Consider the following 18,889-nt stretch of genomic DNA (forward strand, 5'->3'; position numbering starts at 1 on the left):
CGCTGGGGTAGACATAGGGGAATCAGGTTGTCCCACGTGGGGCTCACAGTCTTCATCCCCATTTTACAGATGAGGGAACTGAGGCACAGAGAAGTTAAGTGACTTGCCCACAGTCACACAGCTGACAAGTGGCAGAGCTGGGATTCGAACTCATGAGCCCTGACTCCAAAGCCCGTGCTCTTTCCACTGAGCCACGCTGCTTCTCAGGAGGGAGGGCATACCAGGCCAGAGGTGGGATGTGGACAGGAGAGATGGAGGCCCAGTAAGAAGGTTAGCACCAGAGGATCAGAGTGTGCAGGCTGGGTCGTAGGAGAGAAGCCAAGTGAGGTAGGAAGGGGCAAGGTGATAAGAAGGCTTTAAAGTCAATGGTGAAGAGTTTTTGTTTGATATGGAGGTGGATGGGCAATCACTGGAGATTTTTGAGGAGGGGGGTGACATGTCCTGAACGTTCCTGTAGAAAGATGATCCGAGCAGTGGACTGGAGTGGGGAGAGGCAGGAGGTTGGGAGGTCAGCAAGGAGGCTGATGCAGTAATCTAGGCGAGATGCAGTAATTTAGGCCCTTTTGGAATGCCCCAGCCAAGGCGGGTGCTGGGGTGGACTTGGGAAGCAGCATAGCCTAGTGGATAGAGCCCGGGCCTGGGAGTCAAAAGGACCTGGGTTCTAATACTGTCTCGGCCACTTGTCTGCTGTGTGACCTTGGGTACGTCGCTTCACTACTCTGACTCTCAGCTCCCTCATCTGCAAAATGGGAATTTAGCACCAATGCTCTCTCCTATTTAGACTCTGAGCTCTATGTGGGACTTGATGATCTTGTATCTATGCCAGTGCTTAGAAAGGTGCCTGACACATGGTAAACACTTAACAAATAACCATTCAAAAAAAAAAAGTTGGGACCAGAATTTGCCATGTGTACCAGAATCCCAGCATCTCTCCCGCAAGTTCTGGGCCAATTGATCAACCTGTAAGTTTTTACTCAATACCTACTGTGTTCTGCACATTGTTCTAAGTGCTTGGGAGCGTTCAGTAGAGAACATAGATCCAGTCTCAGCCCTCATAGAGTTTGCAGTTGAGCCAGGCCCCTGGGAGGGAAGAAGACAGACACTAAAATAATCTAAGAGGAAGAGGAAAGTGGTTATTCAGGTGAATGAGAGCAGAGTGGGTACAAAAGGGCTCCAGTTAACTGTGAGTCCATAAGTGTGGGATTGATGTAAATACCTGGGGTAAAAGCAAGGGAAAGAAGAAGTGAAGCAAGGAAGACTTATGGGGGGAGATGGTATCTCTGAGTCCTGGGCCCCTTTCCACACCCACATAATAATGATTATTTCAGTATTTACTCAGTCCTTTCTATCTACCCAGTACTGTATTGAACGCTGGGATAGATATGAGATAAGATTCATTCATTCATTCAATAGTATTTATTGAGCACTTACTATGTGCAGAGCACTGTACTAAGCGCTTGGAATGGACAATTCGGCAACAGATAGAGACCATCCCTGCCCAATGACGGGCTCACAGTCTAACTGGGGGAAACAGATGGCAGGGCAAAACAGAACGAAACAAAAACAAGGCAACATCACGATAAATAGAATCGAGGAGATGTACACCTTATTAACCATATAAATAGGGTAATTAAAAATATATACAAATGAGCACAGTGCTGAGGGGAGGGGGAGGAGCAGAGGGAAAGGGGGCTTAGCTGAGGGGAGGTGAAGGGGGGAGTGGGGGAGGAACAGAGGGCGGAGGGGGTGCAGATATAGTCCCTATCCCACATAGTAATAATGATTATGGTATTTGTTTTATTTATTGTGATATCTGTTACTATGGTATTAAGCACTTACTATGTGCCAAGCACTGTTCTAAGCATTCAGGTTAATACAAGTTAATCAGGTTAACCATCCCGGTATATGGAGCTCAGTTTAAATAGGAGGGAGAACAAATATTTAATCTCCATTTTACAGATGAGAAAACTGAGGGACAGAGAAGTGAAGTGACTTGCACAAGGTCATTCAGCAAGCAGTGGCAAAGTCGGGTTTAGAACTCACCTTCTCTGACTCCCAAGCCCGAGCTCTTTCCACAGGCCACACAGCTTCTGAAAGTATGGTGTAGTGGGAGTGAGAAAGACCTGGGTTCTAATCCCCGCTTTGCCATTTGTCTGCTGTGGGACCTAGGACAAGTCACTTCACTTCTCTTTGCCTCAGTTCCCTCATCTTTAAAATGGTGATTAAGATTGTGAGCCCCATGTGGGACATGGGCCGTGTCCAATCTGATTACTTTGTATTTATGCCAGCATTTAGAACAATGCCCGACACATAGAGCACAACAAATAACAGGAAAAAAATTTCATAATAATAATAATGATTGTATTTGTTAAGTGCTTACTATATGCCAAGCAATAATAATAATAATAATAATGTGGGTATTTGTTAAGCGCTTACTATGTGCCGAGCACTGTTCTAAGCGCTGGGGTAGACATAGGGGAATCAGGTTGTCCCACGTGGGGCTCACAGTCTTAATCCCCATTTTACAGATGAGGGAACTGAGGCACAGAGAAGTTAAGTGACTTGCCCACAGTCACACAGCTGACAAGTGGCGGAGCTGGGATTCGAATTCATGACCTCTGACTCCAAAGCCCGTGCTCTTTCCACTGAGCCACGCTGCTCTAAGCACTAGAAAGCCCTTACTATGTACCGATACAGGACAATCAGGTTCCATATGGGGTTCAAAGTCTAAGGAAGAGGTAAACCAGGGATTGTGTACATATCTGTAATTTATTTACTTATTTATATTCATGTCTGTAATAATGTTGGTATTTGTTAAGCGCTTACTATGTGCAGAGCACTGTTCTAAGCGCTGGGGTAGACACAGGGGAATCAGGTTGTCCCACGTGGAGCTCACAGTCTTCATCCCCATTTTACAGATGAGGGGTCTGAGGCCCAGAGAAGTTAAGTGACTTGCCCACAGTCACACAGCTGACAAGTGGCAGAGCTGGGATTCGAACTCATGAGCCCTGACTCCAAAGCCCGTGCTCTTTCCACTGAGCTACGCTGCTTCTCTGTCTCCCCCCTCTAGTCTGTAAACTCGTTATGGGCAAAGAATGTGTCCGTTTAGTGTACTCTCCTAAGCGCTTAGGGCAGTGCTTTGCACATAGTAAGCATTCAATAAATACGATTGAATAAATTCATAAATAACGAATAATGATTGAATAAACGCAGGAGCAGGTGGGTTTTGTCTGGGGTGGGTTTTGTTTAATGTCCTCTTAACTGACCTGAGGGAGGGAGCATGGTGAGATCTACTGAAGGTTCACCTCCTCCAGGAGGCCTTCCCGGACTAAGCCCCCCTTTTCTTGCAGATGAAAGAACCGAGGCCCAGAGAAGTTAAATAATAATAATAATAATGATGGTATTTGTTAAGCGCTTACGATGTGCCGAGCACTCTTCTAAGTGCTGGGGTAGATACAAGGTTATCGGGTTGTCCCATGTGGGCTTCTCGGTCTTCATCCCCATTTTACAGATGAGGGAACTGAGGCCCAGAGAAGTCAAGTGACTTGCCCAAAGTCACACCGTTGGCAAGTGGCAGAGTGGGGATTCTATCCCATGACCTCTGGACTCCCAAACCCGTGATCTTTCAACTAAGCCATGCTTCTCCTCAGCGATCTTCATTGCCCAAGATCACACAGCAGGCCTTGGGCAAAGCTGGCACCAGACCTCGGGTCTCCCCGCCCTCTCCAGTAGGCCAAGCTGCCTCCACAAAGCTCCCCCGTCCCTCCGTCCTCCGTTCCCCTTCTTGTCCCGAGCCTCTGGCGAACACCTTGGTTGGATGGGGAGGGGAGGGCAGCCTGGGACCTAGGGGGAGGAAGCGGGAGATGCTTGGCAGGGGGAAAGGTGGGGCGGGGTATCGGTTTGGGGGCTGTTGAGCAAGAGGCAGAACTGAGCAGGTTCCAGAGCAGCCAGTTGGGTGGCAGCGGGGAAAAGGTGTGGAGGCGGAGGCCGTGGCTTAGAAGGAGCTGGGACGGAGCAGGAGGAGCACATCCAGGCGAAGGACCTCCAGGAGGAGGAGACCAGTGGGATCTGGCAAAGTGAGGAGCAGCGACTGAGGCCCGAGCCGGACTGTGGGTAGGTGGGTACACCACGGGGCAGAGCTCGAACTGGTGCAACGAGGGGGGGTGAGGTGGAGGGAAATCAATCAGGGCTATTTACTGGGAGCTTACTGTGTGCAGAGCCCCGTATTAAGCGCTTGGGAGAGTTCGATACAGTAGAGATGGTAGACTTGATCCCTGATCCCCACAAGGACCTAGAGGGGGAGACAGACGGTAAAATAAATTATTCATTCAGTCAATCAATTCAATAGGTGTTAATGAGCACTCACTATGTGCAGAGTACTGTACTAAGCGCTTGGAATGTGCAGTTCGGCAACAGATAGAGACAATCCCTGCCCAACGATGGGCTCACAGTCTAAGCGGGGGAGACGGCAAAGCAAACCAGAACAAAACAAAACAAGACAACAACATCACGATAAATAGAATCATGGAGATATACACCTCATTAACAAAATAAATAGGGTAATTAATAATATATACAAATAAGCACAGTGCTGAGGGGAAGGGGGAAGAGCAGAGGGCGGAAGGGGGTTGAGGGGAGGAGGAGCAGAGGGAAAGGAGGGCTCAGTCTGGGAAGGCCTCCTGGAGGAAGCGAGCTCTCATTAGGGCTTTGAAGGGGGGAAGAGAGTGAGTTTGGCGGATGTGAGGAGGGAAGGCGTTCCAGGACAGCGGTAGGACGTGGGCCAGGGGTCGACGGCGGGACAGGGACCGTGAGGAGGTGAGAGGCAGAGGAGCGGAGTGTATTGGGTGGGCAGTAGAAATAGAGAAGGGAGGTGAGGTAGGAGGGGGCAAGTTGATGAACAGCTTTGAAATTACATAGAGGAGGAGTGGCAGAGTATAAGAATAAGTGTTAAAGTGCTGTGACGCTGGAGGTGGGCTGAGACTCAAAGTGCTTGGCAGGTGATACTAATAATAATGATGATGATGGTAATTAAGCGCTTACTATGTGCCAAGCGCCGTACTAAGCCCTGGGATGGAGACAAGAAAATCAGATTGGACACAGTCTATGTCACCATTTAACATCTGAGGAAATTTTGGCACAGAGAAGCGAAGCGACTTGCCCAAATCACAGAGCAAACAAGTGGCAGAACCGGGCTTAGGAACCAAGTGCATAGGCGATGCAGAAGTGAAGGTGGATAGGGTGAGGAAATGAGTATTTAATCAGGGAAGGCTTTTTGGAGGAGGTGGGATCCTAGGAGGGCCAGGAGAAAGGTCTGGGGGGAATCCGGGGCGGCTGGAAGGGGCGGGTAAGGAGGCTAGAGTATAAAGGAAAATCATCTTTACAGTCAGTTTGCCCACAGGGAAGATCAGGCACAGTCGGAATACAAACAGTAACTTGGAGGAACAGAAGGAAAATGCTACAGCTCCTTGCGAGGTGCCAGAGTTAGCAACAACACGCTCTTTGAGTAGATTAAATGCCAAAGCCGGCGGCGGAGGCTGAACCATCTGTCAGTCATGGCCTTGGGGGTGAAGAGGAGGTGCAGAGAAGTCCCTCTTTAATTCCCTCTGTCCTGAGGAACATGTAGGAAAAAGGGTTCCTGTGAAGAGGGAGCAGTACGGACTGTGGTGATCCCGAGTCTGGGAAGAACAGATCACGTGAACAGTTTGTCATTAGCCACTTGAGAACCGGGAGGGGAAGCTGAAGAGCTCCTTGGCCGGGGAACTGTAACCTATTGTTACAAATGGCACTGCACACGCTCATACACACAAACACACACGCACACACCCCTGAGTGGGAGCATTAACGCCAATACATCTGCAAAAAAAGACTCCGGAGCAGCTAGAAGCCGCCCCTGGAGAAGTAATTGGGTAGTAATAATGTTGGTATTTGTTAAGCGCTTACTATGTGCAGATCACTGTTCTAAGAGCTGGGGTACATACAGGGTAATCAGGTTGTCCCACGTAGGGCTCACAGTTAATCCCCATTTTACAGATGAGGTAACTGAGGCACAGAGAAGTTAAGTGACTTGCCCACAGTCACACAGCTGACAAGTGGCAGAGCCGGGAGTCGAACTCATGACCTCTGATTCCGAAACCCAGGCTCTTTTCCACTGAGCCACCAGCTGAGAGAGCACTTAGAGAAACAAAGCCCGATGGGGGAAAAGATGTGGTTTCTGTCTGTGGAAATCCTGAGGGGCAGGAGTTACTAACAATAATAATAATAATAATGGTACTTGTTAAGCTCTTACTCTGTGTCAAGCACTGGGGTAGATACAAGGTAAACAGGTTGGTCACAGGCCCTTTCCCCATGGGGCTCAAGAAGCAGCATGGCTTAGTTGAAAAAGCCCGGGCTAGGGAGTCAGAGGTCAAGGGTTCGAATCCTGCCTTTGCCACTTAGCTGTGTGACTGTGGGCAAGTCACTTAACTTCTCTGTGCCTCAGTTGCCTCATCTGTAAAATGGGAACTAAGACTGTGAGCCTCATGTGGGACGATCTGATTACCCTCTATCTACCCCAGCGCTCAGAACAGTGCTCTGCACATAGTAAGTGCTTAACAAATACCATTATTATTATTATTAATCCCCATTTTACAGATGAGGTAACTGAGGCACAGAGAAGTTAAGTGACTTGGCCAAGGTCACTCAAGGGACATGGTCGAGCTGGGATTAGAACCCAGGTCCTTCTGACTCCCAGGCCCGTGATCTATCCACTAAGCCCCGCTGCTTCTCCATCAGTTGTATTTGTTCATTCATTCATTCAATAGTATTTATTGAGCGCTTACTATGTGCAGAGCACTGTACTAAGCGCTTGGCATGAACAAGTCGGCAACAGATAGAGACAGTCCCTGCCGTTTGACGGGCTTACAGTCTAATCGGGGGAGACGGACAGACAAGAACAATGGCAATAAATAGAGTCAAGGGGAAGAAGATCTCGTAAAAACAATGGCAACTAAATAGAATCGAGGCGATGTACAATTCATTAACAAAATAAATAGGGTAATGGAAATATATACAGTTGAGCGGACGAGTACAGTGCTGTGGGGATGGGAAGGGAGAGGTGGAGGAGCAGAGGGAAAAGGGGAAAAAGAGGGTTTAGCTGCGGAGAGGTAAAGTGACTTGCCCACAGTCACACAGCTGACAAGTGGCAGAGCTGGGAGTCAAACTCATGACCTCTGACTCCGAAGCCCAGGCTCTTTTCCACTGAGCCACGCTGCTTCCCGATATCAAGGCGAGGTACATAATCAAGGCGATTTACATTTGTTGAGTGCCAAGTATCTGCAGAAAACTGTACTAAGCGCTTGGGAAAGCAAGTAGACCTGATCCAGACCCTCAGAGAGATTACAATCTAGTGGGGAGGCAGACATTAAAATAAATTACTGGTCGGGAAAGCTACAGAGCCTGAGGATAATATACATAAGGGTGGAGGGAGATGGGTATCTAATAATAATAATGTTGGTATTTGTTAAGCGCTTACTATGTGCCGAGCACTGTTCTAAGCGCTGGGGTAGACATAGGGGAATCAGGTTGTCCCACGTGGGGCTCACAGTCTTAATCCCCATTTTACAGATGAGGGAACTGAGGCACAGAGAAGTTAAGTGACTTGCCCACAGTCACACAGCTGACAAGTGGCAGAGCTGGGATTCAAACTCATGACCTCTGACTCCAAAGCCCGCGCTCTTTCCACTGAGCCACGCTGCTTCTCCATCTAAGTGGTTAGGGGTATGGACTCAACGGGGTGGACCCAACTGAAATGGGGGTAGAGTAGATTCAGAGTTTTGACGGGCCTCTGGTTAAGGTCTACAGCAAAAACTTTAAAATGAATTGACCAATAGTGGGATTGGATGAGAAAATCCATTTGCTGGACAGCGACCGTTTCTGGCCCTGAGGTGAGAGCAGGAGGGGGAAAGTGCCCACAGTGGAAACCCCCCCAGGAGCAGGTGGGTTTTGTCTGGGGTGAGTTTTGTTTAATGTCCTCTTAACTGGCCTGAGAGAGGGAGCGTGGTGAGATCTACTGAAAGCTCACCTCCTCCAGAAGGCCTTCCCAGACTAAGCCCCTCTTTTCCTCTGCTCCTCCTCCCCTCCCCATCGCCCCGACTCCCACCCTCTGCCCTACCCCCCTCCCTACCCCACAGCACTTGTGTATATATGTACATATTTACTATTCTATTTATTTTGTGAATGATGTGTATATATCTAATTCTATTTATTTATATTGATGCTATTGATACCTGTCTACTTCTTTTGTTTTGTTGTCTGTCTCCCTCCTTGTAGACTGTGAGCCCATTGTTGGATAGGGATTGTCTCTATTGCTGAACTGTACTTTCCAAGCGCTTACTATAGTGCTCTGCACACACTAAGCGCTCAATAAATACGACTGAATGAATGAATGAAATCTCTGAGACAGTAGGAGACCTGCAGCCTCTGGGGATCTGAGAGACCATAAGCTTGTTGTGGACGGGGAATGTGTCTGTTTCATTGTACTCTTCCAAGCGCTTAATACAGTGCTCTACCCTCAGTAAATGCTCAGTAAATACAATTGATTGATTGAGAGGGTGTGCAAACATTTGTTACAGACTTTAGAGGGAGGGGAAGGGTGGGCAAACAGACTTCACAGAGAGTTGTATCGAGGGATATACTGCAGAGAGGGAGACATCTGCCTCTTTGGGGGTGAAAGGTCAAACAGACACACAGCCTCGGACCATCTCTGAGAGCTGAGTGGGCCAGGGCAGGTAGCAGAGAGGTGTCAGCGTGACCAAGAAAACTCTCCAGAGAAACTCATCTGAATCCAGTCTCCAGCAAGACTGGCGCAGAGTAAGAAGTTGGGTCAGTACCGACTCTGGGCGGAGGCCGTGGAACCCCTCTGTCTATCAAGGTGACCGTCGGTCAGCGGGGGGGCGGCTCCTCCAGGAAGGGGGTAGAAAACATAGAATCAAAGACTCTGTTCTGTGTTCCCTGGACAAACCCCAGTTTGCCACCCCAGGACCTCGGGGGCAGGTCCGGTTATTGTGCCTAAGGACAGAGAGGACAAGTTTGAGCAGGTACAGCAGCAGGGCATCCGGGAGGGGAGCCGCCTCTGCACGAGGACAAGTGGAAGGCTCAGAACTTTGCAGTCTGGGCCCACGCAGTGTGGGTTGGGGTAGAGCCAGGAGGGTAGGGAGCAGGGAAAACACCGAATTTCTGATCCCCCCATCACTCCCCACCACCCAGGGCCAGGGCCCCCCCAGATCTGGAGGGCAGCAGATCCCGAACAAACAACAGGAAACACTTCTTCCCCAGATAGAGGTAAGCACAGGGAATCCATTCCTACAGGAAACTGGACAACCGGGAACACTAGCAGGTCTCAGGGGGTTTGGGTGAGATGTATGGATCAGTGTCCATGTTGAGGCAATGGAGGGGAGAGTCAGGGATGGAGAGGGGAGATTTAGGGGTGTTGGGATGGTCCGTGCTGGAACACTGGGGGAGAGACAGAGGGTGTTGGATGGTCCATCATGGGTCAGTGGGGGAGAGTCAGAGAAGCAGAGGGGAGAATCAAGGGTGTGGGATGGTTTGTGCTGGGTCACTGGGGGAGAGTCAGAGATGGAGAGGGAAGAGTCTGAAGGGTTGGATGACCGTGAAGGCAGCTGTCCAGAAGGGCAACATGGTTCCTACTGGCATCCTGGAGCCCCTTCCAGAGAGAAGAGTCCTAGGCTGGATGGGCAGCAGGGAAGGCGGCCCTCCTATGGCCTGTTGCAATGCGCAGGGCACGGATCAGTGCCCAGGCCTGTCGGGTTCATGAGGGGGCATGAGGCCAGAGAACTGAGGCCAGGAGGCTGGTGGGGATGGCTGCCCCAGGGAGGCATCAGGTGTGGGCGGTGGGCAGGTTTCCCAGCTTTGAGGGAGGTTGTGGTTGAGAAGTCTGCCAGCCCTACCGTCTGCCCAAGGCCCCCACCCAACCCCGCTCCACCCTGCTTCCCCTCCGCTTCTCCTGCAGCACCCACCCTGGGCAATGACCCTGTCCTTGTACCCTGGGCAAGAGAGCCTGTCCTGAGGATCAATCAATCAATCAATTGTATTTATTCAACACTTACTGCATGCAGAGCATTGTACTAAGCGCTTGAGAGAGTAAAATATAACAGTAGACATGTTGGCTGCCCACAAGGAACTTAGAGTCTAGAGGAGGAGACAGACATTAATATAAATGAATCAACTATGGCTATAATAATAAGAAGAAGAATTCTGGTATTTGTTAAGGGCTTAATATGTGCCAAACACTGTTCTAAGCGCTGGGTAGGATACAAGGTAATCAAGTTGTCCCACGTGGGGCTCACAGTCTTCATCCCCATTTTACAGATGAGGTAACTGAGGCATAGAGAAGTTAATTGGCTTGCCCAAGGTCATACAGCAGACAAGGGGCAGTGCAGCGATTAGAACTCACATCCTCTGACTCCCAAGCCCATGCTCTTTCCACTAAGCCATGCTGCTTCTCTATCGACTCTCTCTAATAATAATAATAATGATGGCATTTATTAAGTGCTTACTATGTGCAAAGCACTGTTCTAAGCGCTGATCACAAGGTGATCAGGTTGTCCCACATGCGGCTCACAGTCTTCATCCCTATTTTACAGATGAGGTAACTGAGGCCCAGAGAAGTGAAGTGACTTGCCCAAAGTGGCAAGCTTTGGATCTGACAAGCGGTGGAGCAGGGATTTATTCATTCATTCATTCATTCATTCATTCATTCAATAGTATTTATTGAGCGCTTACTATGTGCAGAGCACTGTACTAAGCGCTTGGAATGTACAAATCGGCAACAGGTAGAGACAGTCCCTGCCCTTTGACGGGCTTACACTCTAATTGGGGGAGACAGGCAGACAAGAACAGTGGCAATAAATAGAGTCAAGGGGAAGAACATCTCATAAAAACAATGGCAAATAAATAGAATCAGGGTGATGTACATCTCATTAACAAAATAAATAGGGTGATGAAGATATATACAGTTTAGCGGACGAGTACAGTGCTGAGTGGATGGGATGGGAGAGGGGGAGGAGGAGAGGGAAAGCGGGGAGAAGAGGGTTTAGCTGCGGAGAGGTGAAGGGGGGGTAGAGGGAGCAGAGGGAAAAGGGGAGCTCAGTCTGGGAGGCGAGCTTAGAACCCATGACCTTTCATTCATTCAATAGTATTTATTGAGCGCTTACTATGTGCAGAGCACTGTACTAAGCGCTTGGGATGAACAAGTCGGCAACAGATAGGGTCAGTCCCTGCCGTTTGACGGGCTTACAGTCTAATCGGGGGAGACGGACAGACGAGAACAATGGCAATAAATAGAGTCAAGACCTCCGACTCCCAAACCCGTGCTCTTTCCACTGAGCCACTATAGCTATGGACATGTGGTGTGGGGCTGAGGGAGGATAATAACAATAATAATTATTGTGGTATTTGTTAAGCGCTTACTATGTGCTAAGCCACTGTGGTGGATACAAGCCAAACGGGTTGGACACAGTCCCCCTCTTGAGGCTCACAGTCTTAATCCCCGTTTTACAGATGCGGTAACTGAAGCCCAGAGAAGTGAAGGCTCTTGCCCACTGTCACACAGCAGACAAGCGGCAGAGCCGGAATTACAACTCATGAGAAGCAGTGTGGCTCAGTGGAAAAAGCCCGGGCTTGGGAGCCAGAGGTCATGGATTCTAATCCTGACTCTGTCACTTGTCAGCTGTAGGACTTTGGGTAAATCACCTAACTTCTCTGAGCCTCAGTTACCTCATCTGTAAAATGGGGATTAAAACTATGAGCTCCTCATGGGACAGCCTGATCAGCTGGTATCCCCCCAGCGCTTAGAAGAGTGCTTTGCACATAGTAAGTGCTTAACAAATACCATCATCATTATCAGTATTCTCTGTGCCACAGTTACCTCATCTGTACAAACTGGGGATGAAAAAATGTGAGCCCCATGTGGGACAATCTGATTACTCTGTGTCTACCCCAGCGCTTAGAACAGTGCTCGGCACATAGTAAGCGTTAACAATTACTATCATTACTAAAGGAGGAGGTCCAGAGCAGAGACACTGGGGCTGCCCGGGGGCAGGGGCGACGCCCGAGGGCCGTGGGGACGGGCGGTGCGGTTGGAGCATCGGGCGCGTCCCCTTAGGATGGACCCCCGCGCGGAGACCCTGCAGCGGCTGCGCGACACGTTCCGCTCCGGGCGGACCCGACCCCGGGCCTTCAGGGCGTCGCAGCTGGAGGGGCTGAGCCGCTTCCTGCGCGATCACAGGGACCGCCTCCTGGGGGCGCTGGCGGACGACCTGCACAAGGTGGGGGCGGGGCCGCGGCCTGTAGGGGGCGCTCGTCTCGGGAGGGGGCGGGGGGCGGCGGGTAGCCGGCCACAAGGGGGCGGCACTGCGGCGGCGGGGCGGCGGGGCGGCGGGGCGGCGGGGCGGCGGGGCGGCGGGGCGGCGGGGCGGCGGGGCGCGGCCAGCGATGGGCCCCTCCGTCCATCCGCCCGTCCAGGCCCCGTTCGAGGCGGAGCTGTCCGAGCTGAGCATCTGCCAGACCGAGATCAACCTGGCCCTCAACAACCTGCGCTCCTGGATGCAGGACCAGCCCGTGGCCACCAACCTGGTGAGGGACGGGGCGGGGGGCGGGAACTGCCCCCCGGGGCGGCAGCGGCGGCAGCAGCAGCAGCAGCAGCAGCAGCAGCAGCAGCAGCAGCAGCAGCAGCAGCAGCAGCCCCCTGCCGCCGCGCGGCTCCCGGGCACGAGGCTGGGGTTTGCTGGGGGGCGAGTGGCCGAGCGTCCCTCCTTCTCCTTCTCCTTCTCCTTCTCCTTCTCCTTCTCCTTCTCCTTCTCCCCCTGCCCCGGCCCAGGCCACCCGGCTGGACACCGCCTTCATCCGCAAGGAGCCGTTCGGGCTGGTGCTGATCGTCGCCCCCTGGAACTACCCGCTGAACCTGGCCGTCGTGCCGCTGGTGGGAGCCATCGCGGCGGGTGAGCCCGGGACGGGCCTTCCCCTCCCTTGCCCTCCTCCTCCTTCCTCCCTCCCCATCCCTCCCCACCCTGCCGTCCTCCTCCCTCCCCTTCTCGTCCCCGCTCCCTCACTTCACACCTCTGGCCATCCTCTCCCCTCTCCAGCCCGCCGACCTCCGACCTCTCCCCTCCTCATCTGTCCTGGTCCCTCCGGGCCTACCCGGCCCCTCCTGCCCTTCCCGCCCCCCCCCCCGCCACCCCCCCCCCCCCCCCCCCCAAACGCCCTGCCGCTCCGCGGGTCGAGGTGGGTCGAGGCGGGTGCAGGCGGGGCCGGCGGGACCGACGGGCCCCCCTCTCCCCGACAGGAAACTGTGTGGTCCTGAAACCCTCCGAGCTGAGCCGCGGCGTGGAGCGGGTCCTGGCCGAAGTTCTGCCCCGCTACCTGGATCCGGTGAGGGGCCCGGGCCCGCGTCTCCCCGCACAGACGGGCAGACGGGCAGACGGGCTGACTCGCGGGGGCCGGGGCCGGGCCTTGGCTTTCAGAGCTCAGGCTCCTTCGGGCAGGGCAGGGGGAAGAGGAGCGGGAGGGAAGCGGGTGCGGGTCGCGGTCTCCCGGGGCAAGGGGGCCTGGGGTTGCGGGGGGCGGAGGGGGAAGGGGTCGGACTCGGTCCGTGCGGCCCCGCCGGCCCAAACGGTGTCCGGCCGGGCCCTGCCCGCCAGGGGGGCTTCGGTCCCGCCGCAGCCGCCGCTCTCCTCCTTCTCCTTCTTCTTCTCGTCCTCGTGGGCAGAGCTGCTTCGCGGTGGTTCTGGGAGGGCCCCAGGAGACGGCTTCGCTGCTGGAGAACAAGTTCGACTACATCTTCTTCACGGGTACCGTCCACGCTCCCCCCCGGGCCCCGCCGCCGCCCCCGCCCCCCACCCCAAACCCCGGCCCGCTCCTCGTCTCTGTCGTGTCGGGCCGACGGCAAGGGCGCGGACTCGGGAGTCGCGGGGCGTGGGTCCCGATCCCCGCTCGGCCCCTCGCCCGTCGCGGGACCCCGGGCAAGTCGCTTGACGTGAGCGGGCCTCGGCGGCCTCCTCTGTCAAATGCGGGTGACGACGGCGAGCCCCGCGTGGGAACCCCGACCCCCTGGTCCCCGCTCCCGCGCCCGGGTAAGCGCCGAAGGAATCCCCTCGTCCTTGTCGTCCCTCCGTCCGTCCCTCCGTCCGTCCCTCCGTCCCTTCTTCCGTCCCTCGCCCCCGCCAGGGAGCCCCCGGGTGGGCCGGCTGGTCATGGCGGCGGCCGCCCGGCACCTGACCCCGGTGACGCTGGAGCTGGGGGGCAAGAACCCCTGCTACGTGGACGACGCCGTCGACGTCCAGACCGTGGCCGACCGCGTGGCCTGGGCCCGCTTCTTCAACGCCGGCCAGACGTGCGTGGCCCCGGACTACGTGCTGTGCAGCGCGGACACGCGGGACCGGCTGCTGCCCGCCCTGGGGGCCGCCGTGCGCCGCTTCTACGGCGACGACCCCCGGCGCTCCCCCGACCTGGGCCGCGTCGTCAGCCCCGGACACTTCCGACGGCTGCGGGCCCTGCTCGACGGCGGCCGGGTGGCCATCGGCGGCCAGACGGACGAGGGCGAGCGCTACGTGGGTGAGGCGGCCCGGACGGGCGCGGGGGCGGGACGAGGAGGGGGCGAGGCCGAGGCCGCGCGGACCGCCCTCCGGGGCGGCTCCGACGCCCGGCCTGACGCGGCCCCCGGCCCCTCCCCTGCCGGGCCGGGCCGGGCCCGCAGCTCCCACGGTGCTGGTGGACGTGAAGGAGGATCAGCCGGTCATGCGGGAGGAGATCTTCGGGCCCATCCTGCCCATCCTCACCGTCGGCGGCCTGGACGAGGCCATCGCCTTCATCAACCGGCAGGACAAGCCGCTGGCGCTCTACGCCTTCTCCAACTGCAGCCGGGTACGGGGGCGCGTTGGGTCAGGGAAGCCGACGGCCGGACCTCGCGGGACCGTACGGGACCTATGGGGCTATAGGGGTGCCCGGAGAGAGGGGCCGGGTCGGCCGGCCAGAGGCCCGGCCCTTCGGGCTGCGGGAGCAGAGACGGGGCAGAGATGGGGCGGCGGGGGAGGAGGGGAGGGCAGGAGGGAGTGGCCCTCGCTGCCTGGGCCCGGAGCATTCATTCATTCAATAGTATTTATTGAGCGCTTACTATGTGCAGAGCACTGGACTAAGCGCTTGGAATGGACAAATCGGTGACAGAGAGAGTCCCTGCCCTTTGACGGGCTCACAGTCTAATCGGGGCTTTCTCGGACGGGGCAGGGCAGGGCAGGGCAGGGCAGGGCAGGGCAGGGCAGGGCAGGGCAGGGCTGGGATGGACAGGGTTGCGGCAGGCAGGGCAGGACAGGGCTGGGGCAGGCAGGGCAGGGCAGGGCAGGGCTGGGGAGGGCAGGTCAGGGCAGGGCAGGGCAGGGCTGCAGTGGGCAGGGCACCCATTGGGAGGGGGAGTTTCCGAACTTGTCTCCTGCCCGCCCACCCCCTCCAGGTGGTCCGCCAGGTGCTGGATCGGACGAGTAGCGGCGGCTTCTGCGGGAACGACGGGCTCATGCACATGACGCTCACCTCCCTGCCCTTCGGAGGAGTCGGTAGTTTCCTGCCCTTGCCCACTCTCCCCCCAACCCGCTTTTTGGAGGCGTTGGTCGGTCCCAGGCCCCGCCCACTACACCTGTCCGGAGGAGGCCATTGGTCGGCCAGCAGAGACCCCCTGCTCGGCCCGGGACCCCTCCCGGGTGAGGGGGGACCCCACTGGGCCCCAGCTGCCACCGCCGCCCACGGGAATAATCATAATGATGGCCTCTGTAATGCGCGCTTACTGTGTGCCAAGCACTGTTCTAAGGGCTGAGGTAGATACAAGGTCATAATAATTCTCCATTCTGATCCTCCTTGACCTCTCTGCTGCCTTTGACACTGTCGACCATCCCCTCCTCCTCCATACCTTATCTCACCTTGGCTTCACGGACTCTGTCCTCTCCTGGTTCTCCTCTTACCTCTCTGGCCGATCATTCTCGGTCTCCTACGCTGGAGCCTCCTCCCCCTCCCATCCTTTAACTGTCGGAGTTCCTCAAGGGTCAGTTCTTGGCCCTCTTCTGTTCTCCATCTACACTCACTCCCTCGGTGAACTCATCCGCTCTCACGGCTTTGACTACCATCTCTACGCAGATGACACGCAGATCTACATCTCCGCCCCTGTCCTCTCCCCCTCCCTTCAGGCTCGCATCTCCTCCTGCCTCCGGGACGTCTCCACCTGGATGTCGGCCCGCCACCTAAAACTCAACATGAGCGAGACTGAGCTCCTCATCTTCCCTCCCAAACCCGGTCCGCTCCCAGACTTCTCTATCACCGTGGATGGCACGACCATCCTTCCCGTCCCGCAGGCCCGCGATCTCGGTGTCATCCTTGACTCGTCCCTCTCGTTCACCCCACACGTCCTATCCGTTACCGAGACCTGCCGGTTTCACCTCTACGATATCGCCAAGATCCGCCCTTTCCTCTCCACCCAAACGGCTACCTTACTATTACGGGCTCTCGTTATATCCCGGCTAGACTACTGTGTCAGCCTTCTCTCCGACCTCCCTTCCTCCTCTCTCGCCCCACTCCAGTCTATTCTTCACTCCGCTGCCCGGCTCATCTTCCTGCAGAAACGATCTGGGCGTGTCACTCCCCTTCTTAAACAACTCCAGTGGTTGCCTATCGACCTCCGCTCCAAACAAAAACTCCTCACTCTAGGCTTCGAGGCTCTCCATCACCTTGCCCCTTCCTACCTCTCCTCCCTTCTCTCTTTCTACCGCCCACCCCGCACGCTCCGCTCCTCTGCCGCCCACCTCCTCGCCGTCCCTCGGTCTCTCCTATCCCGCCGTCGACCCCCGGGTCACGTCCTCCCGCGGTCCCGGAACGCCCTCCCTCCTCACCTCCGCCAAACTGATTCTCTTTCCCTCTTCAAAACCCTACTTAAAACTCACCTCCTCCGAGAGGCCTTCCCAGACTGAGCTCCCCTTCTCCCTCTGCTCCCTCGACCACCCCCCCTTTACCTCTCCGCAGCTAAACCCTCTTTTTCCCCTTTTCCCTCTGCTCCTCCACCTCTCCCTTCCCATCCCCACAGCACCGTACTCGTCCGCTCAACTGTATATATTTTCGTTACCCTATTTATTTTGTTAATGAATTGTACATCGCCTTGATTCTATTTAGTTGCCATTGTTTTTACGAGATGTTCTTCCCCTTGACGCTGTTTAGTGCCATTGTTCTCGTCTGTCCGTCTCCCCCCATTAGACCGTAAGCCTGTCAAACGGCAGGGACTGTCTCTATCTGTTGCCGACTTGTTCATCCCAAGCGCTTAGTACAGTGCTCTGCACATAGTAAGCGCTCAATAAATACTATTGAATGAATGAATAATAATAATGTTGGTATTTGTTAAGCGCTTACTATGTGCAGAGCACCGTTCTAAGCGCTGGGGGACATACAGGGTCATCAGGTGGTCCCACGTGAAGCTCACCGTCTTAATCCCCATGTTCCAGATGAGGTCACTGAGGCACCGAGAAGTGAACTGACTTGACCCCAAGTCACACAGCTGAAAAGTGGCGGAGGCTGGGATTAGAACCCACGACCTCAGACTCCCAGGCCTGCGCTCTTTCCACTAAGCCACGCCGCTTCTCCTCGGGAGGCAGAAACGGTTGGCGCTCAGTATATCCCGGCTCCCCTGGCGGGCGAGGGGCGCGACGGGTGGCGGGGCGGGAGGGAGACCCTGAGCGGCCGCCCCGGGGTTGTTTTTTAGGGAACAGCGGGATGGGCAGCTACCACGGCCGGTTCAGCTTCGACACCTTCTCGCACCATCGCGGCTGCCTGCTGCGCCGGGCCGGCCTGGAGAAATTAAACTCCCTGAGGTACCCTCCCTATGCCCAGCGCGGCTTGGGGCTCCTGAACCTGGGGCTGCAGCCGAGCCTGGCAGACGCCTGCACGCTGCTCTGAACCCAGTCCGGCCCGGCCGACACGTCGCCCACTCCCCTCCCCGTGTCACCAACTCCCCCGCCACCCCGGCCCAGCGCCGCCAGGTCTTTCCCTCGGCAGCCTGGGTCTCTCGGACCTCCCAGGCCCCGTCCGCTGACTCTCTCCAAGACTCCCCCCCTTCAAAAAAAGGAAATAAATCGCCCTGCACCCACTATCCCAGGCGTCCACGCTGTCGATGGGGATGACCCATCCCTCGGCCGTTGAATTGGGGACATGGGGCTACGTAGGCCCCGGGGAGGAGACATCTCCCCAGGCGGCCCCAACCCGAGCCTTCCGAGGATTTGGTCCCTTGTTCTTTAATGGTATCTGTTAAGTGCTTACTGTGAGCCCGTTTACTCGTTTTGATGTGTATATGTCTATCTTTCTATTTATATTGATGCCTGTTTACTTGTTTTGATGTCTGTGTCCCCCCTTCTAGACTGTAAGCCCTGTGTGGGCAGGGACTGTCTCTAATGCTGAACTGTACTTTCCAAGAGTTTAGTAGAGTGCTCTGCAAACCATAAGCGCTCAATAAATACGATTGAACGAATGAATGAGCCAACCACTGTTCTAAGCCCTGGGGTAGATACAAGGAAGTCAGGGTGAACATAGTCCTATCCCATATGGGGCTCACAGTCTTAACCCCCATATTACAGATGAGGTAACTGAAGCACAGAGAAATGAAGTGACTTGCAGCGGACGAGTGACGGAGAGGATTAGAACCCAGGTCCCTCTGACTCCCGAGCCCCAGGTTCTATTCATTCGTTCACTCATTCAATCATATTTATTGAATGCTTACTGTGTGCAGAGCACCGTACTAAGCGCTTGGGAAAGTACAATACAGCAATAGAGACAATTGCCGCCCACAATGAGCTCACGGTCTAGGAGGTGGGTG

The 18,889-nt window shown here is 55.1% G+C and overlaps 1 protein-coding gene across 1 annotated transcript; it reads left to right on the top strand.

The window, feature by feature from the left end:
• The first annotated feature begins 12,123 nt into the window (after positions 1 to 12,123).
• Positions 12,124 to 18,169, top strand: LOC100086936 (aldehyde dehydrogenase family 3 member B1-like). The gene is made up of 9 exons (XM_029059177.1): positions 12,124 to 12,323; positions 12,520 to 12,630; positions 12,875 to 12,995; positions 13,340 to 13,425; positions 13,763 to 13,844; positions 14,221 to 14,607; positions 14,750 to 14,916; positions 15,500 to 15,599; positions 17,783 to 18,169. Exons 1-9 carry the CDS (start codon positions 12,162 to 12,164, stop codon positions 17,974 to 17,976), a joined length of 1,410 nt encoding a protein of 469 aa, XP_028915010.1. The 5' UTR covers positions 12,124 to 12,161; the 3' UTR covers positions 17,977 to 18,169.
• The last annotated feature ends 720 nt before the right edge of the window (positions 18,170 to 18,889 follow it).

This window comes from Ornithorhynchus anatinus, chromosome 3 (assembly GCF_004115215.2).
Source record: "Ornithorhynchus anatinus isolate Pmale09 chromosome 3, mOrnAna1.pri.v4, whole genome shotgun sequence".
Lineage (NCBI taxonomy): Eukaryota > Metazoa > Chordata > Mammalia > Monotremata > Ornithorhynchidae > Ornithorhynchus > Ornithorhynchus anatinus.